Consider the following 18,750-nt stretch of genomic DNA (forward strand, 5'->3'; position numbering starts at 1 on the left):
AAACTTTTACTATTAGTACTAAGTTTAAGCATCAAGAGCCCCAGGCTCACTAAGAGAAAAGAGGAGCTGGGCCTAATGAAAAGAAACAACTCAATATTTTATCTAAGATAAAAGATAATGTATAATATTTACTATGCCCATTTTGCAAATAAAAACCAGAATTTTTCATGTGAAATTTTCTGGCTTTGAAGCAGAGGTTCTTAATCTTTTTGGGGTCTTCAAGCGTCTCCCAAGAAAATAGATGCCATTTCAAGAGTTCACATAATTCACGCGAAGGGCCCCTGTTCTAACATGATGCTGCATCTGAGAATAAAATGTAGGACCTTGGACAATAACTCTGAATATAGAGCATAAGCTCTCTCGAGCATGTCAGACCAGATAAGATTATTATTTCAGTGTCTTGGTCAAACTTTTCTAAAAGACTAGTGCTTTTTCTTTGCCACCTGTTATGGACTAAATTGTGTTCCCCTGTCCCAATTTCATAGGTTGAAGCCCCAACCTCCAATTCCTTAGAACGTGGCTGGCTGTATTTGGCAACAGGGCCCTTAAGGAGGTAATTAAGGTTAAATGAAGTCATAAAGGTGGGGTTTTAAGCCAATAGGACTAATGTCCTTATAAGAAGATAAAGAGACACCAGGGATGTACGTGCACAGAGAACAGGCCATGCGAGGACACAGGAGGAAGACAGCCATCTACAAGCCAGAAGAGAGGCCTCAGGAAAAACCAAACCTGCCAACACCTTGATTTTGGACTTCCAGCCTCCAAGAATGTGAGAAAACACATTTCTATTGTTTGAGCCACCCAGTCTGGTATTTTGTTATGGCAGCCCCGGCAGACTAATAAACTGGCCAACATGAAAAAGGAGAAAGGATTCTCTACGTACCAAATGCACCTCCAATCTCAGCCCCACTCGTTGGAATGTTGACGTTTACAATGCCACAGTCTGATCCTTTTGGGCTGTGTGTAAAAAGGGAGGCAAAGTGAAAGCAAAATACGTGAAAGTTAAAAATAAATAAAAAGGAGAAACACACACACACAAAACAAATATACAGAAATGAATAAATAATCCAAACAAAACCTCTAAGACTCTCAATGCTAAACAATAAATAAATAAATAAAATAGGGGACTTCCCTGGTGGCGCAGTGGTTTAGAATCCGCCTGCCAATGCAGGGGACACGGGTTCGATCCTTGGTCCAGGAAGATCCCACATGCCACGGAGCAACTAAGCCCGTGCACCACAACTACTGAGCCTACGCTCTAGAGTCCACAAGCCACAACTACTGAGCCCACGTGCGCCTAGAGCCCATGCTCCGCAACAAGAGAAGCCACCACAATGAAAAGCCCATGCACCACAACTGCTATGAAGGGTAGCCCCAGCGCGCTGCAACCAGAGAAAGCCCACGTGCAGCAACGAAGACCCAACGCAGCCAAAATTTAAAAATATAAATAAATAAATTTATTTAAAAAAATATTTTCACCTATGATGGTTTCATTTTCTTTTTTTATAGTCCATTCACCACATAAATCAGACTTACGTAAGTTTTCAAAATAGACAAAGTTATACCCAAGCCAGCGAAAGATTCTGCCCAAATCCTTGGTAAAGATGCTACTTGAAAGTCCCTGTTTTACTTCATTATTCCATGCAAAGACCTCGTCTTCATTCTAAAAGGACAGGCATTGGAAGCTGTTAGATGATACACACTGTTCTGGTCCAAACTGACTAATAGTAAACTCATTTCGTGAAATTTACCAGTATAATTTTAGTGCACAAAAGGAAACTAAGGAGTCAACATCTTCCTAATTCTGTTTATCTTGTACAGTGCTTTGTGGGATTTTCCCCTTACCTGAACTTTGAGAAAAACATGAGTACATTCTTCCATTCAAGCCACTACGTATAAAAGCTGTTATTTACTGAGCTCTTACTATGTGCAACACACTGACCTAGGCACTGAGCATGCATTTATACATTTAATCCTCACCCAATGACACAGGCTCTGTATTATCCCTAATGTACAGATCAGGCAAGAGAGGCTAAATGATTTGCTCAGGAACTCACAGTCAAACACACAGACACAAGACAAAACATGAAATTACACTCTGTAGTCACATTATGTGAAACAATAATAGACAACTTAAAGCAAGATTTTAATTAGTACAATCATATAATTGCAACAAGGAATAAATCTCATCATCCTTCAACTGTTAATCATGGCACAGCCAAGCCTTGATTCAATCTCTAGACATCTGCTGGCATGGTAGGGCCTGTCACAGGCTGGGAAGGAGACCCTCTAGTTACCTTTATCTGTTAAAACCTCCACAGCCTATCCTCTGATACAAGTTGTAATTGTATGTCTACAAATTGCCCTTGTATCTTCTCATTTTGTCCACTGATACTTAGCACTCAGACTATCAAACTACCTCACCCTTTTGTGCAGAAGCTGACTTCATAGTCCACACAGCTGATACAGGTGATGAGGGCCACGCTCTCCATAAATTTCAATGTTGGCCCTCTACTTGTCTTAATTCCCCTGGCAGCTAGCTTATGCTCTATTGTTGAAAGTGTTCATCTCATCGTAGTTTGTCCTTAACCTTCAAATCTTTACTAATCGGAGTGACTTTCTAAAACCTCCCTAAAGGCTGACTGAAATTTAATATACCTTTATTTTCTCCTAGTCTTCTCACTTGTTTCAATGTTGAACTAGAGAAAAGAGAGAAGGAATCCAGTTTTTTACCTTGAATTTAAAGACATAAAGAATTGGGGCAAAAGTCTCTGTGTGTACAATGGACGCGTTGTGGTCAAGGCCTGTCACAATTGTCGGTTCTACATAATTTCCAGGGCGATCCATAACCTGCAGTAGAGAAAGGAAATAAAAACAAGAGCATTTTGTTTTCTGGTTCCTGAAGTCAGAGGATACCATCTTTGTTTATAATTTTGAGAAAAAAAAATAAACACCATTTATAAGTGAAATAACCTCCCATCATGAATGAAAATTTTCTCTGCCTCTTATTGGTTCTAACTTAGCTGGTTAGAAAAAAAATAGAATAAAGGAGTCAAGGATAGAGAGCTGTGCCGTGCATCATGACCAAGTTACAGGGAAAAAACGCTGGTGGTTATTTTTAACTTCACATAATTTTAAAAGAGGTAATCTATACCTGTTCTGTTACAAACTGTATTGTGCCCATACCCACACCCCCAAATTCTTATGTTGAAGCCTTAAACCCACCCCACTCCCATTATGACTAAATTTGGAGACAGGACCTTTAAGGAGGTAAAGTTAAATGAGGTCATGTGGGTGAGGCCCTAATCAGACAGAAATAATTCCTCATAAGAAGAGGAAGAGACACCAGGGACCTCCTCTCTCCAGGCAGGGAGGAAAGGCCATGTGAGGACATGGAGAGAAGGTGACTGTCTGCAAGCCAGGGACAGAGGCCTCACCAGGAAGGATCAACCCGGCCAGCACCGTGATTTGGGACTCAGCTTCCAGAACTGTGAGACAAATTTGTTGTTTAAGCCACGCAGTCTGTGATATTTTGCTATGGCCGCCTTAGCAAACTAACATATTAATACAGAAATCAAACGCTCTAAAAGGGTATACTATAGACACTCTCCTAACTAACCTCCACATCACAAAATTACTAGTTCATCTCCACTTAACTTCTATAAAATATTCTGATGCCTGCAGCAAGCTGCTTGGCTGGTGGTCAGCTCTCCAAGGTGACTGTGTAATTCTGCTCTCACCCTCTGAGCTGTATGTTTACCAAGAGTCATCTGTATTTACTCCCAACCCTGTATGTGGCAGCTGTATTTGTTATTACAATACCATATTGCATTAGTTAACTTAAATAAATATTACACAAAGGGGGAAAAAGAGCTACTTCTAAAGATTAAGTTAAAATGCTTAAAAAAACTCAAGGTAAGTAACAAAAAGTACAAATACACATACACATCTCTATCCAATGAGATGTGGGTATGTCAATGTTGAGAGACTAGGGAGAAGGATTCTGCTTCTCAGAGAGCTTTGCCAAGAGACTCAGTTTTCAGTGAGTTTTAAAGAAGTGAAAATAAATTGTAGATAATAAATTATATGTATAGCTTATTCAAGGATGAAGACAAATTCCTAACATACACGAAGAAAACGCCTTGAATCTACATCTCAAGAATCAAACAAATATAGTGTGAAATGAAATTCATATTTTATGGGAAGACAAGAAAAATTTAAACATCAAAAACTTTCTCTGCCCTATGGCCTCCTCTCTCCCCTCAACTGTGCACTGTGTATCTGTATCATGCATCAACCAAACCTCCCCACTGGCAGAAATACCTGCTCAACCATAAACAGCAACATTCTCCTAGCACCACCAAGATAACTCCTTAAAAGATAACATTCCTTATATTGTAAGGGGCCATGATGACGCTTAGATGCTTAGATCTAGATTGTGTAAACTGTCAAAGATACGTCATTCAATGTACAGCCCTCTGTCTAAAAAACCTATATAACTGCCTTGACTTCTAACAGGTAGAACGGTTCTCGGAGCTTTCTGAGGTGCTGTTCCTGGGTTATAATCCTCGATTTGGCTCAAATAAAAATTTCCATTTCTTTCTTAAATCAACTAATTTTTCATCGACAATAGTAATATGTGTTAAAAATCCTTTTGGTATTTTTTTTTTTTTGATTCCCTGCCTTAAATGACTTAATAATCACTACTAAATGTGGATTTTTTTTTTTTTTTTTTTTTGCAGTACGTGGGCCTCTCACCGCTGCGGCCTCTCCTGTTGTGGAGCACAGGCTCAGCGGCCATGGCCCACGGGCCCAGCTGCTCCGCGGCATGTGGGATCCTCCTGGACCGGGGCACGAACCCATGTCCCATGCATCGGCAGGCGGACCCTCAACCACTGCACCACCAGGGAAGCCCTAAATGCGGATTTTAAATTGCACTAAATACAGTCTTCCATACCATGAAAAAGAGGTCTCCCTTCCATACAAATTCCCAGGGACTCAATTTATAGGCAACCCTGGCTCTGAGTTGTGTCTTTCCAGAAATTTTCCATTCATGTTACATTGTCATTCTTTAAAATATGTATTTCCCTGTTATAAAAGGGATGGAGAAAAGAAAAGTGGCAGTCAGGCACCCTTTATCAATTTACCAAGAGCCCTGCTTGTGCGAAAGGAAAAGAAAGAACCTGTCACTCCTGATCTCAAGTTGTCATTACCTTGCCACCATAGACCACGGTGCCACCTTCTTTCTTTGCTTCCTCCACTGCTCCAAGAAACATGCTCACTGCCTGTTTGGTGTGGAGTGGCCCATAGAGAACATTAGCTGGAAAGAAAAAGGAATGCTCTTCATTTCACCCTAACTGGCATCATTTTATAATTAAACAGCTTTCCCAATGAACAGACCAATCCCTTCATATATCCCCTCAGCTGAGAGCAGGAGTCAGCAACCTTTCCCTGCAAAGAGCCGGACAGTAACTATTTAATACTTTGCATGTCATGTGGCCTCTGCCACGACTACTCAATTCCGCCAATGTAGTGCAAAAGCAGCCACAGAAGATACGCACAAAAGGTATGGCTGGGTCCTCATAAGCTTTCTATACAGAAGCACGGAGGGCCAAATCTAGGGAAAGAACTATCAATTCATCAGAGTCCTGCAGTAAAAATATAGGCTCTGCTTATTACAGGGTGATCATTCTCTAAGAACTTCACAGAACCAGCAGTCGGTGAACAATTTAAGGGGAAGAGGCTGATGCTCCCTCTGTATGGCTGTCAGAAACCAGAGCATTAAAGGTGACCGTGAGACAGAGTAAGAAGGAAGATATAGGTAGGCCTCAGTGAGGAGGTGGGAAGGACTGGGCAAAGAGCAGTTCCAGCAGGGCAGAGCCTGGAATGTCCAGAGCACTGAAAGAAGGTTGGAGAAGCTGGAGCTCCGGGAGCAATGGGGCAAATGGCGCACAGCGGGTCCAGAAGGGGACGCGGCCGGGGTCAGATCACGAAAGACTGTGAGCTTGCATAAAGGGTCTCAAAAGGCATCCAAGTTTTAGTCAAACAGTGATGAGTGTTTTTAGCAAGACAGTGAATTATTTAATTACATGTTTAAAAATTACTTTGGTTATGGTGGAAGGCAGAAGTGGAAGCAGAAAAGTCAGGCAGGTGACTCTTGCAACCTTGCATGAGGGAGGATGGTGGTATCTGGGAGGAGGGAAGTGAAGAGGGAAAAGCTTCTCAGACTCATCCCATCTCAATACCATCTCCCAAGCTCACCCACCGACCCACGTCAAGCACTGAGATCCTAAACTAGGAGCAGACGTGTCACCCCAAATGCAAAATACACTGCTTTGTATTCCCTCGGGCCTCTCAGGAAAGGGAAAAAAATAAAAGTAGAAAATCAGAAACTCTTATAACACCATCTGTCAAAAAGGAACATCTTTGGAATCAACCAGATACTCACAGTCCCATGGGTTCCCAACACGGATCTGTGCATAGGCCTTTTTAAGTCTATTAACAACTTCATCATGAATGCTTTCATGTAAAAACTAAATGAAAAAAGAAACATTCAAGGGATTAGTACATATAAATGAACTATTAAATAGCACAAATAAATGTACGAAATTGTTAAAAATGCACAATTTTTACTTTTCTCCCCCAGCCTTTTTTTTTTTTTTGGCCGTGGTGCACAGCTTGTAGGTCTTAGCTCCCCAACCAGGGATTGAACCCGCACCCTCAGCAGTGAAAGCGCGGAGTCCTAACCACTGGACAACCAGGGAATTCCCTCAAGTTTTCTTAACAGTACTGATTTATACAGTTGACCCTTGAACAACATGGGTTTGAACTGCACGGGTCCACCTGTATAAACATATTTTTCAAGAGTAAATGTTACAGGACTACATGGTTCCCAATTGGTTGGATCTGCAGATTTGGAAGAACCATGGATACAGAGGGCCAACAATAAATCACAGAGAGGTCCATAGTACTGGAATGGATTTTTCTGTATACCACTACAGTCCCCACAAAAATTGATCTTGGTTATGACTAACAGTATCCTCCAATATTTGACACTAAATATAAAGCATGGCTATGTATATTCGCTCCAGGACACAAAGGAAAAATAAAGGTTGACCATATAAAGAAATGCTTGACTTTAATGTCATTTCATAGTTTACCATGTAATTAAGATTATAATCTTTTGGAGTACCCTTGTTTCCTTCTTAGCCTTAAGGTAATAAATGTTTAAGGCGAACAAATTCAATAAATTGTAAATACTTTACAAACATCGTAGCTTAGATAGTCTATCATAGTAGGCAGACAAGGTACTTTATTAACTGGTATAAGGTGATGCCTTTAGAAAGTGCAGGCTCTAGGTTTCTGCCAGTTAAATCTGCAGAGCAACATTTAAATAAACAAATAAATAGAAAAAATAAAAAAGAAAGTGCAGTAAGAGAACGTTAGAACTATCCCTGTAAAACAATCAAGTTCATACCGCAGTTCATACCACATCAACTGAGTAATATAAAAACAAAGGAAAGATGCTCATTCATTGTAAAACACAGGAAAAAGTGAATATGAAAAGTTATGGCAAAAGTAAAGACTTAATTTCCCTATATTTTTTATCTATTCTAATTAATTTAGATTATGTCAACCTTATAAAGAATTTGTTCATACTCATTGTGGGTAAGAGGAAAAACCCAAAGCCAATTCCTCCATAATTCAATTGTAAACTGTTTATTTTTTTTTTAATTACAGGAGGAAAACTCAACAATAATAATTTTTAAAAAGGCAATTGTAGCCAAATTTTCTACCTAATCAAAACTTGTTTGGCCCAGTTTTTCAATAGCATGAGTCATGAAAATCAAGGTTGTACCTCATAAAAAACATTTTAAAATCCAGCTCAAATCTAAGTGTGGAGATTAAACTTCCCAAACCCCGAACACTGAAGCGAAACCACTCTCCTCACATGCACTTAATATTAATGTGTCCTATATATATGCATGCAGACTTATACACTTATATAGAGAACACACATATATTTACTTTCCAATAAACTACGTCACATCAAGTCAAATCTAAGACTTGACCTATAAGCCAAAATTTTTTAATTTTTTAAAATATTTTACTACTTAAAATGTTTTTACATGACAGCTAAGACTGTCTATCTTTTAGCAAATAGTTGTGAATTTTTCAAATGTTTATCTTGTTTTATTCTCTAAGTGACATGGGACTTTGTCCACATTGTTCTAGGTGTAGGACTGAAAGCAGGTCTCATCACCCACGTCCAACTCCAGTCAATGAGGACTGGACCACGTTCAGCTTGGGGAGGTAAGGCAGGGTCCCTCGCTGACCAGCAGCATCTGCCAGGAGCACAGAACAGAGCAGCAGGGCCACATGCTTGCCAACCACATCCAGGGAATACACGTTTCTAGCAGTGCTCCTACGACACCTCCTTAACAGTACAATGTGTTGAAAAGCAGCACTGGAAGAGGAGGACACTCTCATGTGCCCACGCAGACACACTCACCAGGCGCCTCGCAGTGGTACACCTCTGGCCGGCTGTCCCCACGGCTGCAAAGAGAGCTGAGGGAACGACTAAGCTGAGGTCCGAATCCTCAAAAGCTTAGGGAAGCAGAAACACACCCATCAGTGTCGTGAGGTAGGCAGACAAGGTACTTTACTAACTGGTATAAGATGATGCCTTTAGAAAGCGCAGTGAGAGAACGCCAGAACTATCCTTGTAAAATAAGCAAGTTCATACCGCAGAGGCAACTTTTCTCCCAAAGAAAATGATATGAGAAGAGAGCAATGAGCTCCCCCTCCTCTGACCTCTTCATCTTTCACCTCTCTGAAGTTTCTGGTGCTGACTGAGCCTTCTCTGCACCTTCATGTGGTCTCTTCTCTAAAAGCACCACTGTCTTTGTCAGTCTTACTTGCCTCCAGTCTCAACCCCACCACCCATTTAGATGGCAGCTTCCCTGGACCCATAGAGAAGTCAGTGGGATCCTTCTGATTTATTACCGCCATCAAACCAAGCTCTCCAACAACCTCTGCACCCTCATCCGCATCAGTCCGTTCCCTAAAATGCCTCTTGTTCTCCCCGCTACAGCAGCTTTTTCAAACGTCTCAAACTCCTCCAGCCCTTTAGTCCTGCTCCAGATGACTTCACCCTTTACTTCGAGGAAAATCTCAAAGTGATCACACACAAGGCCCTTTCCTGCTTCCTCTGCATCTCTGAAGAGATCAGTGCGAAATCACTTTCAGACTGCTCTCTACTTTTGTCTATTCCTTCCTCCTCCTCTTCTGCCCTCCGAAGAAAAAACTAGCATAGTCTTTACAAGGTTACCCGTCCATCGATCCATTGTATTACTTATAATTCCTTCCTTTCTATCCCTTCTAGAAACTTACAGTCCCAATTCCCTCTTACATCTTCAATTTTCCCCTGTCCAGTCTAAGAGCATTCTCAGACTAGCATGATGGTTAAGAAGGTGGATTACACAACCAAACAGACCGAAGCTCTTATCCATCACCACCACTTTTTCATCGTGTTATTTTAACTTTTTAAGCCTCAGTTTCCTCATCCATAAAATGGGATAACATTATCTGGGGTACTAAGGGACGATAGTAAGGAGTTTTAGGAAGAGAGCTATGCTCTGGGGTCTGATTGCAAGGATACAAATGCTGGCTCTGTCACTTCAGGCACATAATCATTTTAAGCCTCAGGGTGTAACCTTCAAATGAGATTAATAAAGGTATCTGCCTCATGCGGTTACTCTGGGGATTAAATGACATATTGCATATGAAAAAACTGAGCACAGTGCCTGACACATACCCACTGATCAATAAACGCTAACTATATTTTCTAATCAACTCTCTCTTTTACGAAATCAACAAACCCTTTACCATATAATTTTTATATTTCTGGTGTACCCCACAAACACATAAGCACTTAAACATGATGGTAATGATGGCAATATACAATTAGCAAGTTTTTAGCATAAAATTCATGATTCTATGAAGTCTCAACCAACTGATGTTAATTATATTATCCAGAAGTTAGGCTGGTAGACTATTTCCTTTTCTGTCAAACCAGTGAAAAAGAGAATTAAATAATCTCCAAGACTATAGGTAAATGATAAAATGCCTTAAGGAAGTGTTCCTTCCCAATGTAAAAGCACTCAATACCCCACTGAAGACGAACTAATGTTTTTGGAAGCAGCAGGTCACATAGAGTTACTTACTTATTTATTCTAGAGAAACATGTGGCCAGTTTTCAAAAAACAGAAGGAAAACAAGAAACAATGACACATTAGAAACTCTCATACACAGATTCTAAGCCCCAGGTAACATTTTCCAAACATGAATGCCTTTCCCTCCTAGTTATCTCTGCCTGCAAACCATGTGTCCTGTCTCACAAGGAAAGTTCCTAAGCATGGGAATTAGATCTTAGACACACACACAACATAAAAGGGATGAGTTCTTACACAAGTTCTATACATTCAGGATGGCTACTGAAGATATTCTAAACAGAAATCATGCAAACAAAGAAGAAAAGGCAGCCTTACCTATAATTGCATTGTTTCCTCCAAGTTCTAATAAACTTCTCCCTTTAAAATATATAAACACAAATTAATTCCTATTTCATTGTTTAATGCACACAGCTACACGGCCTCAAATCATAGCCTATCCCAATTGTTTTAATTTATTTTCTGATTTAAAACATAGCATGACAATAAATAAACTGTAACTCTTAAAAAAATTTTCAAGGGAAAAAAAAAGCATGAGCATCGCATCAATGTCTAGATTCCTGATTTTAATAATTGTATCATGGTTTTATGATAGAATGTCCTTGTTCTTAGGAAATACACAAAACACATTTAGTGGTAAAGGAATACAATGTCTTCAATTTTCTCAAAAGGTTCAAAAATATGCTCTCACAATATATATGTTTGTGTGTGTATGTGTGATGGTAGAGAGAAAGTGATTTTAAAAATGGTACAATTGGTAAAACTCATTAAAGGGAATATGGGCATTCCTTGAGTTAGTCTTGGAATTTCTCTAAGTTTAAAATTATATCCCCCAAAACTCCAGTTAGTATAAGATGGTGCAGTCACTTTAGAAAATTGTATGACAATTTCCCAATACAGTATTACCATAAGATCTGACAATCCCATCTGTACCTTCCATATCCTTCCAATTCTCTATGTGCTCCCTAACCATGTTCAAAACCACCAACCCCCTTCAGGAAAAGCACCTACAACTTAAGACAGGCAGATGCATCATTTAAAAACTGTAATCCTACTAATGGTACTACTTATAAGAGAACTAGAAACTACCGCTTTGAGTTAAAAGGAGGCATAGGGAGGAGGACAGTATCTTCTAGTGGGAGAAGCAGGATTAACCATCTTAAGCACCACTGCACATACTTACTGGACATTTGTTTATCTTTGAAGAAATCATCTAATCAAATGCTTGCCCATTTTTTAATTGGGTTGTCTTTTATATTACTGAATTGTAAGAATTCTTTATATATTCTAGACATAAATCCCTTACCAGATAAAGGATTTCTAAATATTTTCTCCCATTCTATAGGTTGTTCTTTTCACTTTTTTGGGGGGGGGGTACGCGGGCCTCTCACTGCTGCGGCCCCTCCCGCCGCGGAGACAGGCTCCCGACGCGCAGGCCCAGCGGCCATGGCTCACGGGCCCAGCCGCTCTGTGGCATGTGGGATCCTCCCAGACCGGGGCACGAACCTGCGTCCACTGCATCGGCAGGCGGACTCTCAACCACTGCGCCACCAGGGAAGCCCTCTTTTCACTTTTTTGATGGTGTGCCCTTTTTAAGTTTTTTTTTTTTTTTAACGTGGACCATTTTTAAAGTCTTTATTGAATTTGTTACAATATTGCTTCTGTTTTATGTTTTGGTTTTTTGGCTGCGACGCATGTGGGATCTCAGCTCCCCGACCAGGGATCAAACCTGTGCCCCCTGCATTGGAAGGCGAAGTCTCAACCGCTGGACCGCCAGTGAAGTCCTGATCTTTTGAAACAGAAAAGTTTTTAATTTTGATGAAGTCTAATTTATCTATTCTTTCTTTTGTTGCTTCTGCTTTAGGTGTCATATCTAAGAAACCACTGCCTAATCCAAGGTCACAAAGACCTATTCCTATGTTTCCTTCAAGCATTTTATAGTTTTAGCTCTCACCTTTAGGTCTTTGATATATTTTAAATTAATTTTTGTGTATAGGGGTAGGTTGGGGTCCAACTTCATACATACGTTATGGTTATCTAGTTGTCCCAGCACTATTTGTTGAAGACTATTTTCCTCATTGAAATGTCTTGGCATCCTTGACCATAAGTGTAAGCGTGCATTTCTGGGCTCTCAATCTATTCCATTGATTTTTCTATCTTTATGCCAGTACACAGTCTGGATTACTATACTTCTGTAATAAATTCTGAAATTGGGAAGTGTGAGTCCTCTGACTTCATTCTTTCCAAGATTGTTTTGGCTATTTGGGGTCCCTTGTATTTCATATGAACTTTAGAATCAGCTTGTCATTTCTACAAAGAAGCCAAGTGACATTCTGAAAGGGATTGCATTCAATCTGCAAATCACTTGGACAGTACTGATCTTGGGCAGTAATAATATTAAATTGTTTCCAAACAGTGAAAATGGGAGGTATTTACATTTATTTAGGTCTTTTAAAATTTCTTTCAATGATGCTTTGTGGTACTCTGTGTGAAAGACTTATACTTCTTTTGTTAAATTTATTCCTAAGAATTTTATTCTTTCTGATGCTACTGTAAATGGAAGTTTTATGAATTTCATTTTCAGATTGCTCGTTGTTAATGTATAGAAATACAACTGATTTTTGTATCCTGCAACCTTGCCAACCATGTTTATTAGCTCTAATAGTTTATAAACTTCCTTTATAAAAGCAATGCCCATATAGCAAAATAGCTAACAGATTAAGTATTCGACTCTCACCTTATGCTAGGGTTAGTCTAAATCAGCAAAATAGGCAAAAATTGACCATAAATATTATCCTAGAAAACCTCTTTAATGAGCCATAAAGTAGAGCATACAAAGCTATGTCTTACAGCCCTTTTCAGTCATATATGCATGAAACAGAAATGAGAGAAAAACAGATGTAAGTCTTCTACACAACATTCACTCTAGGTCCTGTACTCTCACTGGTCCTGTTTAAATGTCAGTTTTCTTTTTTATTTGCCAAACCAGTCTGATAGAAATTGATAAGTACATTTGATATGATTCTACTATGGTCATTTAGGGAGGGAATGACATCCTTTTCCAAATTATGCTATTAAATCTGCTATCTCCCTAATATTAAGCCACTATTAACTGTACCTTTCCTTTTACTTGGACATTCAAATAAACACAGCTGGTGTCTCCATGGAAAGAGACAAGGAATAAAACCCAACCTTTATTTCATATCCATACCTGAGGGAATTAAAAGCTCGATATAAAGCCAACACTTACCAAACCTCTCCTGCACCATAAGAGCCACTTGTTTTCCCACCTGAGTGCTCCCAGTGAAGGACAGCAGGTTCATTCGCTCATCTTTGGCCATGGCTGTGCTGCAAGGGGAACAGACACGGTCACCGAAGCAGAGAAACCCAGCAATGGTGGCACTCGATGGTGCCAGGCCAGAAAACTCTGAAACCCCTGTCATGGAAAGACGTCAGTGAAAGACACAAGGATCGAAGCAGAAACTAATACACCATTGTAAAGCAATTATACTCCAATAAAGATGTTAAAAAAAAAAAAAAAAAAAGACACAAGGATCTATCCCAAGGGAGCAAGGGAAGGTCTTCATGAAAATGATTTTCACAAGGAGAACCATACAGAACAGACTAACCCGTTCTGGGAGCTCTCCGTAAACAGAAATCACCACAAGGATGTTGTTAAGGAAGATATTCCTTCTTGTACTGATGGGTGACTGGACAATACAACCGTAGCAGTTCCCTGACGAGCATCCCAGTTATTCTGCAATCTCTTAAAACTGATTCCTTTAAGAACTAAAAGTTTAGGGACTTCCCCGGTGGTCCAGTGGTAAAGAAGCCACCTTCCAAAGCAGGGGATGTATGTGGGTTCAATCCTTGGTTGGGAAACTAAGATCCCACATGCCGCGGGGCAACTGAGCCCACGTGCCACAACTACTAAGCTCGTGTGCCTCAACGAGAAAGCTCATGTGCTACAACTACAGAGCCCACATGCTACAACTAGAGAGAGAACACTGCACGCCACAACTAGAGAGAATCCATGTGCCGTGATGAACAGCCTGCATGCCGTGACGAAGACCCAACACGGCCAAAAATAAAATTTTTAAAAATACGCAAAAAAAAAAAGAAGACAATTTTAAAGACTGTAGGAAAATATCCTAAGTATCCTTCTTGGAAGCTGACTCAGAAAGGCTGTGCTATTTCCAGTGTCTAAGGAATGTAGACCAGACACTACTGATCTGAACCTTCTTGCTCATAGTTCAGGGCTTCAAAGGGCTGGAACTGTGTGATCAGACAGTGCATGTGGGCTTCCCAGGTCAGCCCAGCACATGTGAGCACTGACACTCAAGGGGGTTGCTGTGTAAAGCCCTTCTGCACACATTATTATTATTATCTGAGCTATTCCAAGGCCAACGTGAAGGACTGCATGCCCAAAGTACAAGAACAGAGCGGGTCAAAGGATAGACTATTTGTTGTAAATGACAATTTAGATAACACTTCACTATGCACTCTTTATGTGGGAGTTGTATTTTCTAAATAAAATTTCTAAAATTTTCTCACTTATCTAAAAAAAGGAGTCAGGTATTACACCTTGTTGAGACTGCCCATGAAGTACAATAGTGCGGTCAAAGTGCTAGAGGGGGACTAACACGTTCATCACACCTGTAAGGGTTCTAAGACCTGACTCCTATGAAACGCCATCTAATCAAAGTCAAGGCTGCTAGAACCAGCTTCACCATGGTTCAGAGACAGTACAGTCCATTCCAGCTGAAAAGATGCTATGACATTCTGCCAAGTGAAAGCAGCCGGATATAAAGGGCACATGATTCCATTTACCCGTAACACCCCGAAGAGGCAAACCAACAGGCATGAAGTCGATGAGGGGCTGCCAGGGGAAGGGGAGGGGAGAAATGACTGCTAAGGGGTACCAGGTCCCTTTGGGGGTAACAAAAATGTCTGGAATAAGGTAATGGGGATGGTTGCACAACACTGTGACTATTCTAAAAACCACTGAATTGTACATTTTTAAGGAGAGAACTTTATGGTATGTGAATTACATGACGATTTTTAAAAAGCAATAAATTAGAAGCTGTGTCTCCAGGGTTCCCTGTTTTGGTCAGCTGAAGAACCCAGAGAAGAGGCTAGGTCCTTGGTGGGGAGTGAGAAACCAGAGCACAATTCCACAGCTTTGCTTTGTAAGTGAGCATGTTGATAAATCAAGCGTTAGGAAGCCATGGGCTACACAGTGGTACGGCAGGGTGTTATTTTAGGATATAAACACCTTACAATAGTAGCTCTGGGCAATGAAAAAGACAGTTCTCACTCATCCTCCAACAGACGCTACACATTAATGAAGTAAAGCCCAGTGAGATCCGTAACAATAATGTTTCCAAAAAATCATTCTCACCTCCTGAGCTATACCGAGTTTCGAAATTCTAGTAAAGATGATTCTAGTTGATCAACCCAAGCCCTTCAGCAGAAAGACACTCTGGGCCTACTATTGACCTACCCAATATCCGCTCCACCACAAGTCAAGGAACAAATCGCACCAGGCACCTGGTTGTCCTCCAGAACCTTGGATATTATCCTAGGGGGAAAAAAGCAATTACTAAGGAAAGGAGTGATTTAATTTCTTACCATTTTTTGAAAAATAACAATAAATTCCAACTACGTAACTACTTTCCTTTTTCAACTTTCTCTCCCATCCCTCAAATATCCAGGCCTAGATTTCTCCTCACATACTACAGATGAGGTTTTCAAACACTTACAAAGCAGGACTCTTTTTTTTTTTTTCCTAAAAGAAACTTAAGAAGAAGACGTGTGGGCTTCCCTGGTGGCGCACTGGTTGAGAGCCCGCCTGCCGATGCAGGGGACACAGGTTCATGCCCCGGTCCAGGGAGATCCCACATGCCGCGGAGTGGCTGGGCCCGTGAGCCATGGCCACTGAGCCTGCGCGTCCAGAGCCTGTGCTCCGCAACGGGAGAGGCCACAACAGTGAGAGGCCCGCGAACCACACACACACACACACACACAAAAAAAGACATGCGAAATATACAAAACACCTAAAGCACTGGTCAGGAAGTTCAAGTGATCACTGTTCTCAAGTATTTTCTGCCAAACTATGAAGACATATCTGGTTCAAGATGGTAGCCTGATTGCAGGGCTGTTTTTTTTTTTTTTTTGGCTTCTCACCACAAATCCACTAAAATGATGTTAAAGAAATAAAAAGGGAAATATGGAATAAAACCCACAAAGATGAAGAAAATGAAAGATAGCTCCCATTAGCAAATGAGAGGTTTTGACGCATCTCTCCCAAGCAGAGCCAGCCAGAGAAGTGGTAAAGGGTGAAAAGGGAAAGAGGTTCGCCAAACCTAGACAGTATGCTGAGAAGACAGAGCAGAAGACACTGGACCTGCCTGCAGAACCCCAGAGAAGTTCAGGACTAGTTTCCACTGGCTTCGCGCCCACCTTAGTCAGGAAATAGTGCCCTCCAGGCTAAAGTAAGGTGGACAAGCACAGCTTTTTCTTAATTAGTCCGCTTACAACTTAGGCTGTTAGAGTCAAAATGAGAAACACAGTTCAATGCTACTTAAATCTGATTTTAAGTTGTAAAAAATGGCTCCAGTAATTCTGATTTCTCTGGAACAGGGTTCTTTCATTGATTTTGAGCTTCCTGAGGAGCATGGGCCTAAATAGAGCAAAAGTTCTTTCGATCAATCATCCCAAGCTACAGGCTACTTTCTAATTTGCTTAACTTAAATTTCAAAAGGATCCAAATCCTGTACCCACTTCCATAAAAAAGATACCATTGTCATACCTAAGTAAATTCTCCAATTGTCCCCAAAAATGTCCTTTACAGCAGTTTTCTTTCCTCCACCCAATCAAGGACCACATACTGCAGTTGTCATGTCTGAGACCAGGTGTCAGGCTGTACAATTCTCTCCAGGGACTCAGGGTGTATCTACTATCTGTACAAGTAGCTGACTGCTCCTGAAGGGTAGGTATTTTGCTTTTGCCTGTGGGTAAAGGTTAACCAAAACCTCTTCCCCTAATGCATGACAATCTGACCTTGGGTTAACTCTTTAGTTTTGCTCCTCAAGTTACCTGATAAATGCCAGAGTATCAACAATGCTACCTAGACAATATGGCTCATGGTAAAGATGACCCCTGACTGGCCAACTCAATCTAACCTGGAATTAACGACCTGAGAACTACAACTGGAAGCCTCACGCTTGCCTTCTCTGAGCGCAGTGACTCCTATAACTGTATGTCCCTGGTGGGTGGTTGAAAGCCACGTGGATAGAATTGTTACAAGACATTTTAGCTCATGTGGGGCATTAGGCTTTTAAGCCAGGGCAACCTTCACACCTGTCCAGTATAGATCTCATCTCCTTTGCCCTGAATAAACTGCTACAAAGACACTGAATCAAGAGGAATACCTGATGTTATCCTCCTAGCAAACTATGTTCCTGTCCTATATCCTTCTGAACATACAGAGGTACAATATGTGGTCATTTTATGAGTCTGAATATTAGCTGAATTTTAAAAACTCCCAGTGGACGTTGCAGCACCCTTGGTTAATTCCAGCACAATTTAGCATCATTTTACTTATTGTCTTACATTAAAAATCAGATAATATTCTCAATTACCTAAAAAAAAATCCATGTTCCTATGAACACCTCAAACCCTTCAAAGGTTTAAAGTAAATAAATAAAGCAAATATTTAAAAGCACAAGGCAACAATAACTTAGAACGAATATCAAAATTAATAATAATTTAACCAGCTACTAATAACAATTGGCAAGTCAGTTCACTATGTCCACATTAATTTTTTTTTTTTAAGGATTTTTTTTTTTTTTTTGGCAGTACACGGGCCTCTCACTGTTGTGGCCTCTCCCATTGCAGAGCACAGGCTCTGGACGTGCAGGCTCAGTGGCATGGCTCACGGGCCCAGCCGCTCCGCGGCATGTGGGATCTTCCCGGACCGGGGCACGAACCCGTGTCCCCTGCATCAGAGGCGGACTCTCAACCACTGGGCCACCAGGGAAGCCCAAGGATTATTTTTTAAAATTGCCTGGGGAATCTCATCATTTTTATGTGCTTTGTATGTCAGTGTTCTTAATATTTAATTTGAACAACATTGCCTTAAAAGATATTGTTTTCTCAATATCACATATTCAAGTAAACACTTAATACATGCTACTCTTTTTTTTGCCGACTTTTCACTTCCTAAGCCAGTGTTCCTAAAATGACCTTCCAACATTAAGGACCCTCTTATGTATAGAATCCATCACAAACTTTCTACCAACAATTCTTTAAATCAGAGAATGTAGACCACACAAACGATGGAACATCAAGGGCCCACCGTCACCCTACATGGGAAGGCACTCTCTTCTATACATTCTCTAAATTCTGGAATGATAAATTAGTAACACTGATTTTATGACCTAATCAGAGTTGTCATGTTTCCAAATAGGAATAAATAAAACAGTAATTTTTTTAACCAAAAGATGAAATACATTTT

The 18,750-nt window shown here is 40.5% G+C and overlaps 1 protein-coding gene across 2 annotated transcripts in view; it reads right to left on the bottom strand.

Annotated features, from left to right (window-relative positions):
* ALDH7A1 (aldehyde dehydrogenase 7 family member A1) overlaps positions 1-18,750 on the bottom strand; it is a 39,473-nt gene that overhangs the window by 6,115 nt on the left and 14,608 nt on the right. The window contains exons 8-16 of one of the 2 annotated variants that reach the window (XM_065873358.1): positions 15,736-15,813; positions 13,483-13,580; positions 10,551-10,592; positions 8,513-8,607; positions 6,449-6,533; positions 5,214-5,320; positions 2,734-2,850; positions 1,566-1,663; positions 884-957 (exon numbers count right to left, since the gene is read on the bottom strand). In XM_065873358.1, coding sequence (XP_065729430.1) covers positions 884-957; positions 1,566-1,663; positions 2,734-2,850; positions 5,214-5,320; positions 6,449-6,533; positions 8,513-8,607; positions 10,551-10,592; positions 13,483-13,580; positions 15,736-15,813 — 794 coding nt within the window. The remainder of the gene's footprint in view (positions 1-883; positions 958-1,565; positions 1,664-2,733; positions 2,851-5,213; positions 5,321-6,448; positions 6,534-8,512; positions 8,608-10,550; positions 10,593-13,482; positions 13,581-15,735; positions 15,814-18,750) is intronic. The other variant, XM_065873359.1, reaches the window with a different exon arrangement.

This window comes from Phocoena phocoena, chromosome 3 (assembly GCF_963924675.1).
Source record: "Phocoena phocoena chromosome 3, mPhoPho1.1, whole genome shotgun sequence".
Classification (NCBI taxonomy): domain Eukaryota; kingdom Metazoa; phylum Chordata; class Mammalia; order Artiodactyla; family Phocoenidae; genus Phocoena; species Phocoena phocoena.